This window comes from Cricetulus griseus, chromosome 4, assembly GCF_003668045.3.
Source record: "Cricetulus griseus strain 17A/GY chromosome 4, alternate assembly CriGri-PICRH-1.0, whole genome shotgun sequence".
In the NCBI taxonomy this organism is placed as follows: Eukaryota; Metazoa; Chordata; class Mammalia; order Rodentia; family Cricetidae; genus Cricetulus; species Cricetulus griseus.
In genome coordinates this window covers 33,215,081-33,229,837 of record NC_048597.1, presented here as the reverse complement: position 1 = coordinate 33,229,837, position 14,757 = coordinate 33,215,081, and the positions used below count along the sequence as shown (strand labels likewise).

The 14,757-nt window shown below is 34.5% G+C and overlaps 1 protein-coding gene across 1 annotated transcript; it reads right to left on the bottom strand.

Annotated features, from left to right (window-relative positions):
* Positions 1-4,130: 4,130 nt before the first annotated feature.
* Positions 4,131-5,051, bottom strand: LOC100750892 (olfactory receptor 5AC1). Its single transcript, XM_027413331.1, has one exon. It carries the CDS (start codon positions 5,049-5,051, stop codon positions 4,131-4,133), a length of 921 nt encoding a protein of 306 aa, XP_027269132.1.
* Between the last annotated feature and the right edge of the window lie 9,706 nt (positions 5,052-14,757).

Genomic DNA, 14,757 nt, shown 5'->3' with positions numbered 1-14,757 from the left:
TATTTTGTGAGGGGACATACAAGAAAGAAAAGGGGGAGTGGAGAAGACACAAGCAATAAATACAAGTGAGAGTTCCAGCAGGAAAGATTCCCATAAAGCCTGAATCATTTCATAAACAACAAAGAAATAGGTTTGCATGCATGTGTATACCTGTATTATATACAGATATCTGAAAGGATGGCTTTTACACGTTAATATTATAGAATAGCGGCAGAAACAAAAGAAAAGTGACTTCATGTTGCTGCTTTTTGTAGGCATATTTCTGCACTGAAAAATCCCAGTGTAAACTAGTAGCTCTTCATCTTTGATTTTGCAACTAAAACTCTTCCAAGTTCAGAAATTACCCTCAGGAAAAGAAACATATTTGCTTACCATTAGTTCTGAAGCTTCCTAATGCTGTGATCCTTTAATACAGTGTCTCGTGCTGTGATGACTCTCAACCTTATAATTTTTTCATTGTACTTCATAGCTGTAATTGTGCTTCTGTTATAAATCCTAATGTAAATATTTGTGTTTTCCTATGGTCTTAAGTGGGGTCACGATACACAGGTTGAGAACCACTGATTTAGCTATTTTAAGTGAGGAAACTTTTTAGCATAGAGCATAGATACCATCTCTAAAAACCTCAGACTTACCTTTAATTATATAAGGTAAAGAGTCAGTTATATTGGCAAAAAATGAAAGTTGTTATTTGTTCAACAATGTTCTGATAAAGCTTATTCCTGTGTTCTTTATTTCTGACCCTGTCATGAAAGGACATGTAATGCAAACATGAGTTGAGACATTTTCATGTTTGACAATTTCTGAAAGAATGTCCAATTTTTGGATGAATATTTTAAAGAAAAATAAATGCAAGAATATGTGCTATTATATTTCCATATGTTAAAAAGCATAATTTGATAAGAATGGTTAATACTTAAAAACAATAAAATTTTAGTTGTAGCAGTAGAAAACCTATGTTCACCTAATTTTAAAACATCAGCATGCAGAATGAATGTGTTCTGTCTAGCTGTTCTGTCTTCACTGAAAATGCAAGAATGGGAACAAGTTGGAATTCTTTTAAATATCTACACAAACTCTGTTATGCAAATGAGAACCAAATACTGTTTAAAATTATAACTTATTAGATACATATCCTCTAAGACTCAAGATTCTTCATATCCTCAAACTGCTGATATTTGCAGTTTCAGATCATGCAGAATTCATTTGAGGCAAATAGTAATAAGTTTTGTGAATTTGTATATAAAATATACAAGGGGGAAATGAATCTCCTAGGTTTCACTACTCTATGAATTAATGCAAACTTCGCAACATTTCTGTCCCTTCCACCATGAAATATTAATGGAGCATCAACAAATGAGCATCGATTTCTATGCCTGGAGCTGTTATTGGATTTTAACAGAAAAAAAATGCAACTTTATAAAAGTGAAAGTATCTCCATTCTCACCCAATCCCTGCAAAACATTGAAAACCTGGAACCATGCTCATTTTCTGGAAGAACCGTGCAAAGTACAGAATGAGGCAGTGTTATTTGTGTACATATTTTCCTCAAAACCTCCAACCTGGAGCAGGATAGCATTTCTATCACCTACTGTCAACCCACCCTTTTAATAATGTTGACGTTCCCCCAGTATTTCTAAGAGACTCCCAATGGGATGACATCAGCATTGTTCTACGGGGCACTGCCATCCATCATTAAATCATCCACACATAGCACAATTAAGAGTGCGCATGTGTCCTCGGATGCTCTGCAGGGGCTTGTTTAGTACTTTTGATGAACAGAGTTTACAGTGAGTTTGTTTTCCTTCCTGTTATTTTCCATAATTGAGCACAATGGAAATTGTCTAATTAACTGTATTTTCATGTGAACAAATACCAAAGGCACTTGACATTTAACAAGTTCAAACCTAAGATGGTCTTTCTCTAACCCAATTCTAAGCCTAATTTTTTTTCCTCCTGTGTTCTTAGGAAACCAACTCTTCCAGATTTTATTAACTGAAGACTATATTTTATACATAGATTTCTCTTCTTGGACATGATTAAGCTCAAAATTCAACTAAAAATTATTCATTATGTGCTTGGACTTACATAACCTCCTAGCATTCTTTCTGTCTTACAACAGAGCCATTAAATCCAATTTCTACACTGATTTAAGATAGCTACTTAAAAACTATTCCACCACCTTTCACCACTACTCCAAATGCAAACTCTCCTCTTAAGATATTTTATTCTCCTTGTTCCTAACATAAAAAAATAGTATTCTTAATTATCCTAGACCCCATACTGACAAATAGACATAATGATTTACTGAACACAGTTAAAAGGTTTTTGTCATCATATCTGTATATCATTTCCACTACACCATTAGTTGCTTCATAGTTCTTCCACAATATCTCAGTGGATTAAAAGAAGTTCAGTTATGGTTTATGTAAAGTGCAATGTTTGTGTTTCCAACTGGAGGAAAATTCAAGCCCATCACTTCAGACTCCTAAAGGGTTTGATTTAACCACTCAACCATTTATCCAACTTGGCATTCTACACTGTCTATTTTCACATATGGATAACAAAAGAAGGAAATGCTTGACCATGGTTTTCTCACGTGAAATGAGTATTGGCTAGAAATTTAAGTGGCATATGTTACTCTCAATTAAAAGCTAAGCAATATAGCCATATGTAAGGATGTATTTCTAAAAGGGAAAATGTGGACACTAACCAGATAATAGCTTTTCTACTTTGTTTTCTCTTCCATCCCCCTGTTACCCTGTTGTCTCTCTTACAATATACTCTCAAGTCCTTATGTGTACAAAATACTAAATGCTCCAAGTAAAACTCTTCTCTCAAAAAATTCATTGGTGACCATTCTTTATTTAGATGCCAAATGAATATTTATGTCTCATGTTTTCATGATATTCCCCAAAGTACAATTTCTGTAGGATTTATTGTCATTATAAAGCATATGAATGTTTAAAAATATCCAAACTACATATCTGGGCCATTGAAAGGAAATGATAGACTTACATATTTCTGAAAAAAATGTTCACTGAATTTTATTTCCTTCTGGAGCAGAACTTAATAGTGACATACACTTCAGTATGCATGGCTGTCCATCTAGTGAGGATGAGGTGTTTCCAGTGCTCTCTGATGACTTGTATCAAAGGCTACGTCACCCTTATGAATAACTACATGCCTCACACCACATCCCGTACTGAAGTGTTCTAGCAGGTTTATATATCTGACAGAAAAACACCGAGAGCCACTGGAAAATGCTATTGTATAGTGCACATTACATCACTATGCACAATAGGACAAATTCATGAAACTGAGACTGGGAAATCCTTCAGTTTTAATGAAGAAACTCTAAAGGACCCTGACTCAAGGTTAAGTGAGAGATCCTGTCTCAAAATAACTCAGTTGAAAATCAGAAAGCAGAAAAACTGATTTCTTCTGACCCCTCTCTCTCCCTCCCTCCCTCCCTCCCTCCCTCTCTCCCTCCTTCCCTCTCTCTCTCTCTCTCTCTCTCTCTCTCCTCTCTCTCTCTCTCTCTCTCTCTCTCACACACACACACACACACACACACATATACTGTGAGCAATAAGGATACATACCACATGGGGTAAGAGCTTCACTTAAAACCAAGATTTTCTCTACAGCAAATATAGAATCTAAGTTTTCCTGTGATTATGACAAGATAAATTTACATTTACAACTTTTAACCATTAAATAAAATACATTAAAAGTAGTAGAACATATTTTGGAGAGCATAAATGTATTTTAAACAGAGGATTACTACAAATATAGGGTTTCTTTTGGGAATAGAAATTCAAATGACTATTAAAATTAATATTTCTGTAAACACTGGAGTTTCTTTATGTCACAAGCTCTGAACAAGGAGACTTAATTTTGTGAGTTAATTTTAACCTATCTGCATGGATTTAAAATAACAAATAGTTGAGATCTGTCTTTAAAGTGTGCATTAATGGTTTATAAGTCCATAATATTTCTATGACAATCACAGAGACTAAAGATTGCATTTCATTATTTAGCAGTACATGAGCTTAATATATGTGATAATACAAGATTAGAAATTTGATGTATTTCAAAAGTAAACACCAAATTTTTTTGGAAAATAGTTAGGGTTTTACAAATTTTCTCAGAGCACCTAAAACTTCCTTGTTTCTTAAGCTATAAATAAAGGGGTTTAGCAGAGGAATCACGATGGTGTAGAACAGTGAATAAATTTTATCCTTATATTTACTTGGTCCAGACCCAGGGCTCACATACATAAAGAAGAGAGTGCCATAGAACAAAGAGACAGAGAGAAGATGGGCACTGCAGGTGGAGAAAGCCTTGTTTCTGCCCCCCTCCGACTTTGTTTTCAGGATGGAAAAGAGGACACAGGCATAGGAGACTATGATACTCATGAAGGTAATAGCTTGTATGACAGCAGCAAATATGAAGACCACTAATGCATTAATAGATGGGTCAGTGCAAGAGATTGTATAGAGTGGCAAGATCTCACAGTAGAAATGATCTATTACATTGGATCTGCAAAATGTTAATCTAAATAATAATCCTACATGGATAAGTGGATGAAGAAAACCGATTATATATGAAACACTTATCAGGCAAGTGCACATTCTGTTGGACATCACCACAAGATAGAACAGAGGGTTACATATGGCGACATAGCGGTCATAGGCCATCATTACCAGGAGGAAACATTCTGTGGTGGCACTGGATCCAAAAACATAATACTGGGCCATGCATTCAAAGAGAGAAATCTTTTTCCCATTGTCTAAGATGTTGACAAGCATCCTGGGAGTCACAGAGGATGAAGAACAGGCATCAGCAAAGGCTAGACTTCCAAGGAAAAGGTACATAGGAGTATGAAGATGGGGGTCCTTCCAGATGAGAAAGATTAAGCCAAGGTTGCCCACCATGGTGATGACATAGATGAAGAAGAACACCAGGAACAGGGGGACTTGCAGCTCTGGACGATCTGTTATTCCTCTGAGAACAAACTCAGTCAGCTGGGTCCTATTCACCTCCATAACATATCCTCAGGCTACTCACTGCAAGAAGATTTAGATGTAGAAATTATGACCAAGATTCAAACAAGGTGAAGTTGATATCAGTATCATATTTTCTCTCTCGGATGATCATTAATCTACCCATATGAGTATGAATATTTCTGTTTTTTCAAATACACCTAAAATACGAAGATTCTTAGAATGATTTTGAGGTAAAGCAAATTTTAATATGTTTTTATGAGAAATATTAAGGAACAGCCTAAAGACACCAATAAAGTTTTAGAGTATATCATAATCACTCTAAGTTGCATAGATAGCTGTAACAATTCATACACAAGAATGGAAATTATTCTATGCATTATGCACTGCGGTTACTTTAAACAATAATGATAAAAATACAAAGTTGCATAATCAATTTCTCAACCATTTCTTACATTCTTTATACTGAATAACAAAAACAGAAAGAATTTTAATTTTAATAATATATATCATTAATTTTTTACTAAGTCAAAAAAGATAACAAATCAAACTCTTCAGATAAATATTTTTTATTTTCACTATAAAATTATATTGACCAGTCATTGATTCATTTAGGAAACTGATTATTTGGTATGTTCTATATTATGACACTGTCATTCTTAGCTTATGACATAGAATCAATAACACAGCTGATATAGCCAAGTAATTGAAACAGATATTGTAAGAGGAAACACACATGCTCACTCATACACTAGTGATTTGTTTGCCTATTAAAGATCAATACAAGAACTGTCCTTACACTTGCCATTTCCAAAAAGTATGCAGCTGGCAATACATGTTAATAGTTAAATTACACATGCTTCTAAGGAGATTGTAACAATGTGTCAGTTGCTCCTATGATAGTACAAAGGTTGTTGTCAAAGTTAGAATATACCATTACAAAAAAGCCACAATCCTTAAACAAATAACTTCATGCAAATAAGGAATGTTATGTGGGAAAAACTGTCTTCTATAGGGAAGAATGTACTAATTGGTTATCCAATACTAATGGTCAGTGGTAAATATATATGTATGTGTGTGTGTGCATTATATAGACTAATAAAGTTATTTTATGTGACTATGGATATGAATATATTCATATTTAAAAAACTAGGAGTGTGTGTGTGTGTGTGTGTGTGTGTGTGTGTGTGTGTGTGTGTATAACAACAACTAAAGGAAAAGAAGCCATGAATTGGGAAGAGAGCAAGGATGGGGAATATGTAAGAGAAGTCGAAAAGAGGAAGTGGAAAACTAATGTAACAATAATCTCAAAAATAAAATTAAATGTATAATAAAGAAATAAGCCACAGTAGGCAGAATTCCCAATGTGATCATTGTGTGTATTCCATTTAAGTGTCCAAATATTAAATTTTACTTTAAATAAAAAATCAGATGAGGAAAACATGATGAGGCAAATTCATAGGAAATATCTATGACAAAGGTAAACAAAGCAAAATAAATTCTCAAAAAATGTTTGAAAGTTTCACAAACTGGAAAACAATGAGAAGGATAGATTCTGTTGAAACTTGGGTTTAGGAAAGGGATTTCAAGTCAGCATCATCACAGTTTATCATTTAGTCAATGTTACATTATACATTATTATTAGCAGAAATTATACTTCTTATACTCAAATTCTTGAGTTGCTGATCTACACTAGAAGTTGGTCATTTAAAAACAATAGACTTAAGTGTCTAACTCTTCATGAGAATGGGAAAATTCTTGGATTCACAAATCCCTAGTTTTTACAAAAAGACCAGGTGTCTGGATGATATACCTACCTATATTTTTGCTTCTATATCATATTGATAAGTTCTTTATGAACTTAGCTAAATACTCCATACCATAGTCTGTGGTTACCAAAAACTGATTTTCAAAAAACCTGTGCTTTCTAACTGCCCAACTCAAACATACAATGTGGAAATATTAATAAAAATAAGGCCTGAAGAGAATAATCTTGAGACAGTAGAAGTATATGGACGTGCTAAAGTATGTTTTCTAAAACAAACAAGTTATACTGTAGAAATTATTACTTTCCTTTTTGCAGAGAATTTGGGACACAATTTTTGTTTGGGGTTTGATTGACCATGACAGTATGTTAACAGAGGAGCTAAAGATGAGTCTACTAATTATTTGGTATTCTACACTAAATCTCCAAAGGCATCATTATCCTTATTTAATACTGTCTGAGAATTCAGCAGTGAAACTGACTCCTTAGATACCTGATCTCATCCTTTCTACATATTTCTGGGAATGCTATCTAAACCATGAACCAAGTGAGGACAAAGTGACTATCCTAAGAAGTCACACACTTCTGTGGTTCTTAGAAGATGGGAAAATCTTTCTGATACAGGAAGATTCACAAAATCAGTATCAGAATACACTTACTTAGTAAAATATCCAGCATATTGACTCTATAGCATTATTGTATGGGAGTCTTTTTTAAATTTCAAAGTCTTTTTGTCTCAAATAACTCAGTTATCTATCATAATCCAACTTGTGAATCTTGTTTTAAATTTTTCTCTTCAATGTTTTGGCTTCACCAAGAAATATACCCTTAACAATCTGTAAGTCTATGGTTTTTACTGATGCCAATAAGCATTATAGCAAATATGCTAAACATAGAGTTCTTCACACACTCACATGATTGAGTTCAAATTTCTAGTCTAAAAATACCTAAGTGTATGTATAAGGATTAAGAGGATCAGGCAAGATATTTCCAGTTTTTTCTAATCAGTACTGCTTTCTTTTCCATTTTGTAGATAAATACTCTCACTAGAGACATACCCTGTATATCAGCAATTTTAAGAAATAACTCTTAGTATTAAAATATTCTGCTTTAAAAATAATTGCATCCAAATAAAATACTGTATCCTCACCTAGTTCCTATAAGGAGATGTATGGATTCGGATGCCATGAGATGTAAATTATCATGCTGAATCCTTAAGGTGAAGAAAGAAAATAGCATAGGCAATTGTTCTCCTCATGTTTATTTTCCTTAAGACTTTGGATTGAATGATTTTTTTCACATCTTAAACGCTACTTGTAAGGTTAGCACTGAAATTCCCTCAATGCTACTAAGAGAATCTCAGTAGAATAGCCAGTCCCCAGACAGCATGCAAAATTTAAGAAGTCTCTATGAGAAAAACTATTATAACAATTGTTTCCACATATCTTCTTTTGAAAACAAAAGCATTACAATTTAATGATAATAAAACATGTATTCCACTGAGATTCTTCAGGTATTTTATATGTAACTCACTTTCCAACTGCATTTGACTTAGGATAAAACAACTGACAAGAAGTTCTGGCAGACTGTGGGGGAAAGGGAACCCTCATTTACTATTGATGAAATTGAAAACTTGCCCAGCTTGTGTAAAACTAGACATATGGAGTTCAAATGAAAATTTTCCATCTAGGATTTTAATGCTCCCTCTAAGAGCTAAAGAGCATCTAACAAAAACCCCAATGCCAGGCATACAAATCCTTTATTTGAGTTGTCGTTCACAGTTTTCAAAACATTTTCCAAAACACTATAGGATATTGTTGTTTCTATTGATTGCACCCTAGAGATAAATGGTAAGCCCCTATCACTTAAGACACCATGTCTGAGCTAGAACAGTCCTGAAAGCCTCCTCCCTGAGAACAGGCTTTCATTTACCAAAAGGTGCCTTTCCAGCTTCAAAAGGAGCGAAGCAAATAACATTTCTACCTGGTTATGATTCTTATGAATCACAGCAATGACATGACACAATAACCCCAAGCATGCAGTAGTAGTATTCATATCTTGGCAATGCCCAACATTTCTCTAATTGGACTTAAGATGTACTCAACAGTAGGGAAACCATGCTTGACACTGTAAACCTATCTAAATACCCAGGGCTAGTGAAGTGATCTTGAAGGAGAACCTACAGCTACCACTTTACTAAACCAGCATAACACCTAATTAAACTCTAAATATTTGTCAGCATGCACATAGATAAATATAGTCTTCATCCCTCATCAAGGAAACTTCTCTTTATAACAGACAGAGACCATCACAGAAAACCACAACCAGTCAAAATATAACTGTGGTGTCCAGCCAATATCTCTATAAAACATACCCCCACCTAACACTCAGGCAACACTGTGGAAGAGGAGTCCAAAAGAGTGTGAAAACAGCGTATCAGGGAGTATTCTATGAGAATGTGTCTCAGAAGTTACACCCATAAAGACTCACCAAAATGGCTGCCAAAGCATGAACCAAACAAGGACAACAGGCATTCTGAAGGAGATGAAGGAAAGCCCATGAGACCTCAACCCTGGGCAAGTAAGGAATGCTGAGGGTGGGTGAAATGCTCTTCCCCACTAATATCAATTCATGAGAAAAGGCCATGAATTTGATTAAAAGCAAAGAAAAGTATATAGGAGGGCTTGGAGGAAGGAAAGAAAGGGGTAAATGATATAATTAATTTCAAAGTAAAAGTCAGCAAAAATGCAAAGTTCAAAACATTATGAATATTTTCAAAAGTTTAATAAAAAAAACTTTGTGTTTATTTTTATTATTAATTAAATGTATTCACTTACTTTACATACCAATGAATGAGTCTAAAAGGGTAACAGAGATCACACCTTTAATCCCAGCACTAGAGAGATATACAAAATAGGAGCAGGATCTTCAATAGTCAGTCAGAGGAGTCTCTAGGCATGTTGAGGAGAACATATCAGTCTGAGTGAATCTGAGGAGCAGTGAAGTAGGGAGCATTTTGAGGATCATTCCGTTGGTCTGAGCTGAGGTAGAGGTAAGAGCTAGTGGCTGCCTGCTTTGCTTTTGTGATTTTCAGTTTGAAGCTTGAACTCTAATATCTGTCTCTGGGTCATTTATTTATTAGGAGATCAAGGGAATATAAATTAGAAAGGAAGAAATCAAAGTAGTATCAATATCATAGTATAAATAAGCAACCCCAAATTTTTTACCAGGGAACTCATACAGCTGATAAACACCTTCACCAATGTGGCTAGATACAAGATTAATTTTAAAAAATCAGTAGTCCGCCTATACACAAACAATAAACAGGTTAAGAAAAAAATCAGGGAAACAACACCCTTCACAATAGCCACAAATAACATAAAATATCTTATGGTAACTCTAATGAAACAAGTGAAAGATCTATTATGACAAGAACTTCAGGTCTTTGAAGAAAGAAAATGGAAAAGATATCAGAAGACAGAAAGATCTTTCATGTTCATGCATTGGTAGGATCAACATAGTAAAAATAGCTATCTTACCAAAAGCAATCTATAGATTCAAGTTTAATAAAATTTAATAACATTATTTTCACGTTTTCTTGTGACTAATATTTATCTTGTCAGAAAATGAACTAAGAGAAATGATAGATAATTATTTAAATAAGCATTATCATTTTAGAAATTATTAGCATTGTCTCCTATTATAGATCATTAATAAAGGGTTTGAATATACGAATCATGTCTGATGTGCATAATTGTATAATGTGTTATTTGCTAAATGATGAACTATGGTGATAATGACTTAGGTTCATTACCTAAGTTCGTTACTTAACTTCATGACCTCGGTTTGAAGTTAATCTGGGTCTTAACTAATGTGACCCTTGGTTGAACTTTAAGAGTGTGTAGGACTTAATTATCTTGTAATAACATGGGAAAAAAGCTAGAAAGATCATTTTTAAGGACTTGGAGGAAAGTAGGCATGTCACTAAAGTTATTTTTAGAAATTGTTATTTATAATATTTGTAACAGCTGTGCAGCATCAATGTCAGAATTATAAGTGTATTTCAGAGTTTCAAAGGATACAGTTAATGCTACAAGGGTTTATAATGAGATTTCAAGGAAATAAATGAATCAAGATTGGTGGTGTCCGTTGGACCAATACTGTTCAGTATCTGAGTCATGAAAGCTGCTGTCACCAATCCAACATGACAACAACAGATTTTTAAAGTTTCTTCTGTGAAACAATGCTGCATTAGATATATTTCTGCTCCTTATTGATAAAAGGAAGCTTTTATGTTTGATATGGACAGTTTCCAATCATATTTCTGGGTTTCCTAAAGAATTATTTACCATGTCTTTTGCCTTATAGAAGTTTTTCAGTTTCAGGAGGTCCCATTTATTGATTATTGCTCTCAGTGTCTGCTACTAGTGTTATATTTAGGAAGTGGTCTCCTGTGATAATGCATTCAAGGCTATTTCCCACTTTCTCTTCTATCAGATTCAATGTAACTGGATTTATGTTGAGGTCCTTGATCTACTTGGACCTGAGATTTGTATTTGTGTACTGACTAGAGGTCAATTATGCTGGATAGTTTTTATGTGAACTTGACATAAGCTACAATCATCTTGGAGGAAGAAACTCAATTGCTAAAATGCCCCCGATAGATTAGACTATGAGCAAGCCTGTGAAGTATTTTCTTGTTTGATGATAGATGTGAAAGAGCCAGCTCACTTGGGGGGGGGGAGGGCGGGTGGCAGCCCTGGGCTGGTGGACCTGAGTGCTATGAAAAAGCAGACTGAACAATCCATAAAGAAGCAACTACTAGCCTGCATTTCTTAATTATCCTAAACAGTTTAACAATTCGTTTCAAGGTCTAGAACTTCACAATATATTTTTAAATGAGCTGCATTTAAAATTGGGTTAATAGTAAAGTCCTGGGAGTGCAAGCTGTATCATTTGTGGTCCAGTCTCTGTGTGATGGGAAATGCATGGCTTAACTGAAGCCCTGGATGAAGTAGTCTGTGGGGCCGGACCATCTTAGCTAGGAACTTTGAAGTTGTACTAGATGCAGATTTTTGAGGAAACTGCACAGAGGCATTCTGAGAGATTGGATCACCTGGGCTACTTGTCCTCATTGGTGTCTTGTCCTTTTTCCTGAAAATAGACAAAATTTTAAAGGTAGCACATACATACATGCATTAACACAAGTATGGAATGTGTGGTATGCACAAATCATCTGAATATGATTCTCTGGTCTGTGTTTGAGCACATAAAAGTTATCTGTCAAATTTATAAGTCCATTTGGACTGTATAACCAAACTAGTATAAATCCCCATCCATGCCATAAGAAATGATGGCATTTAATAAGAAGTTATGAGGACTCTGTAGCCAACAAGATTTTTCATGTTTCATCCAGTCTCAGAGCTATTCCTATGTACAGGGATCGGCATATATGTCACCTGTCTGGTAGTTCTTTGTGGTTTCTTCCTTCATGTCTGCAGCCAAGTTGGAAAGTCAGTTACATTTAAAATATGAGAATAATCTCAATGGAATACATTTTATTATCATTATGCTGTAATGTTTTTGTTTTCAAAAGAAAGAAAGAAAACATGAAAACAATTGTTAAAATAGGTTCACTACTAGTGACTTCCTAATTTTTTAAATACTATCTAGAGACTGACTATTCTACTGGGATTCTTTTAGTAGTATTGAAGGAATTTCAGTATTAACCTCACAAGTAGCATTTAAGATGTGAGGAAAAAAATCATCCAATCCAAACTCTTCTTAAGGAAAATTAACATGAAGAGAACAATTGCCTATGCTATCTTTGTTCCTCACCAGAGTTCTTCATGATGACTTAAATCTCATGGCATCCACGTCCATATATCTTCTTATGGGAAGCAGGTGAGTTACAGTATTTTATCTGGAGGTAATTACTTTTTTAAATGGAATCTTTAAATACTAAGACTTTTTCATAAAAGTAGTAATATACAAGGAATATCTCTGGTGAGAGGATTTATGGAATAGAAAGCAGTACTTATTGGGAAAAAAACTGAAACAACCTGTCTGATCCTCTTCATCCTTATGCATACACATAGGTATTTGTGGACCGGAAATTTGAACTCAATCATGTGAATGTGTGAAGAACTCTAAGATTAGTGTTCCCACTATGCTGATTATTGACTTCATTGAAAAACTATAGACATAGATTGCTGAGCATATGCTTCTTGGTGAAGCCCAAGTTTGCAGAGAAAAAGTTAAAACAAGATGCATGAGTTGGAATTGGGAAGATAACCCAGTCATTCAGAGGTGTAATTGAGACTCAAAGATTTTGAAATTAAATGTGTGTGTGTGTGTGTGTGTGTGTGTGTGTGTGTGTGTGTGTGTGTGTGTGTGTGCGCGCGCACGCGCGTGTGCGTGTGCGTGCAGGCACACACACACACACACTCCTGTAAGATAATACTATAGAACCAATATGTTGGGTCTTTTACTAAGTAAATGTATTCTGACACTGACACTACAAGTCTTCCTGTTGCAGAAAGGTTTTTCCAACTGCTGAGAACCACAGAAGTGTGTTGACATTTTATGATAGTTCTGTCCTCTCCTGGTTCATGGTTTAGATAGCATTCCTACATATACGTAGAATAGTCTTGTTTCTAATGAGTCACTTTCCCAATTGGGTCATAACTTCTATTAGTTCCTTTGTTTCTTTGTTAGGTTTTTGTCTGGTAGTCCTGTCTAGTGGTGAGAGTGGGGTGTTGAAGTCTCCAACTATAAGTGTGTGAGGTTTTATATGAGATTTGAGTTTCATTATTGGACTCTTGGCAATAAGAATAGTATGAGCATTTGCAGATTTAGTGTAGAATACCAAATAATTTCTAGACTCCTCATCAGCTTCTCTGTTAGCTAATATATTATGATGGCAAGTCAAGCTCCAAACAAAGATTTTGTTTCACATTCTCAACAAAAAAAAAATGAGAAGTGATAATTTCTACAGTATAGTCATACTTGTTTCAGAAAAAATTCCTTTAGCACATCCATATACGTTTTACTCTCAAGATTGTTCTTATCAGGCTTTTTTAAAAAATAACTCTCAGTTTTACATATTGAGGTAGGGTAATTAGAAAGCATACGCTTTGAGAAAATCTGTTTCTGGTAGTCACAAACTGTGGTATGGAATATTTAGCAAGTTCATAAAGAATTTATCAACATGATATAAAAGCATAAGCATAGGTATGTATCAGTATTACAAGGATTTGAATATATGAAGCACCACTTATGCTCATAATCAAGCATAATGTGTTATTGACTAAATGATGAACTGCGACGATCCTGACTTGGATTCCCCTTCCTAATGCCAAGTTTCAACAGAAGCTATTCTTCTCACTATTTTCCAGTTTGAAAATTTCAAACATTTTTGAGAGTTTATTTTGCTTTGTGTATCTTTGTCATAGACATTTTATATCAATTTGCATCATCATATTCTCATCTGATTTTCAATTTAAACAAAATTTACAATTTGAACACTTAAAGAGAATCCAGATAATGATGGCACTGGGACTTCTTACTATGGCTCTTTTTTCAATATAATTTTATTTCAATGTTATTTGTGTGAATGATTTTTATCCATTTTTATCTCATTTTACATTCCAACCACAGCACTCCCCCACCTCTCCTCCCACCCCCTTGCCTTCTCACATCCCCCTTCATGCCCCCCAGCCCACCCTCAGTCCACTCCCCTTCAATATAATATATTGAGATTATTATATAATTACACATTTTCCCCCCTCATCTCTCCATCCCTTCCCATATAATCCCTACCACTACTCCCTTTCAAATTCATAACTTCTTTTTCTTTAATTGTTATGCACATATAGGTGCATAACATACTTACATATACACATATATTATATTATATAATATATTATATATATTCCTAGTTACACAAAACAACCCTTTCATTCCATATAATTTGGCATGTAT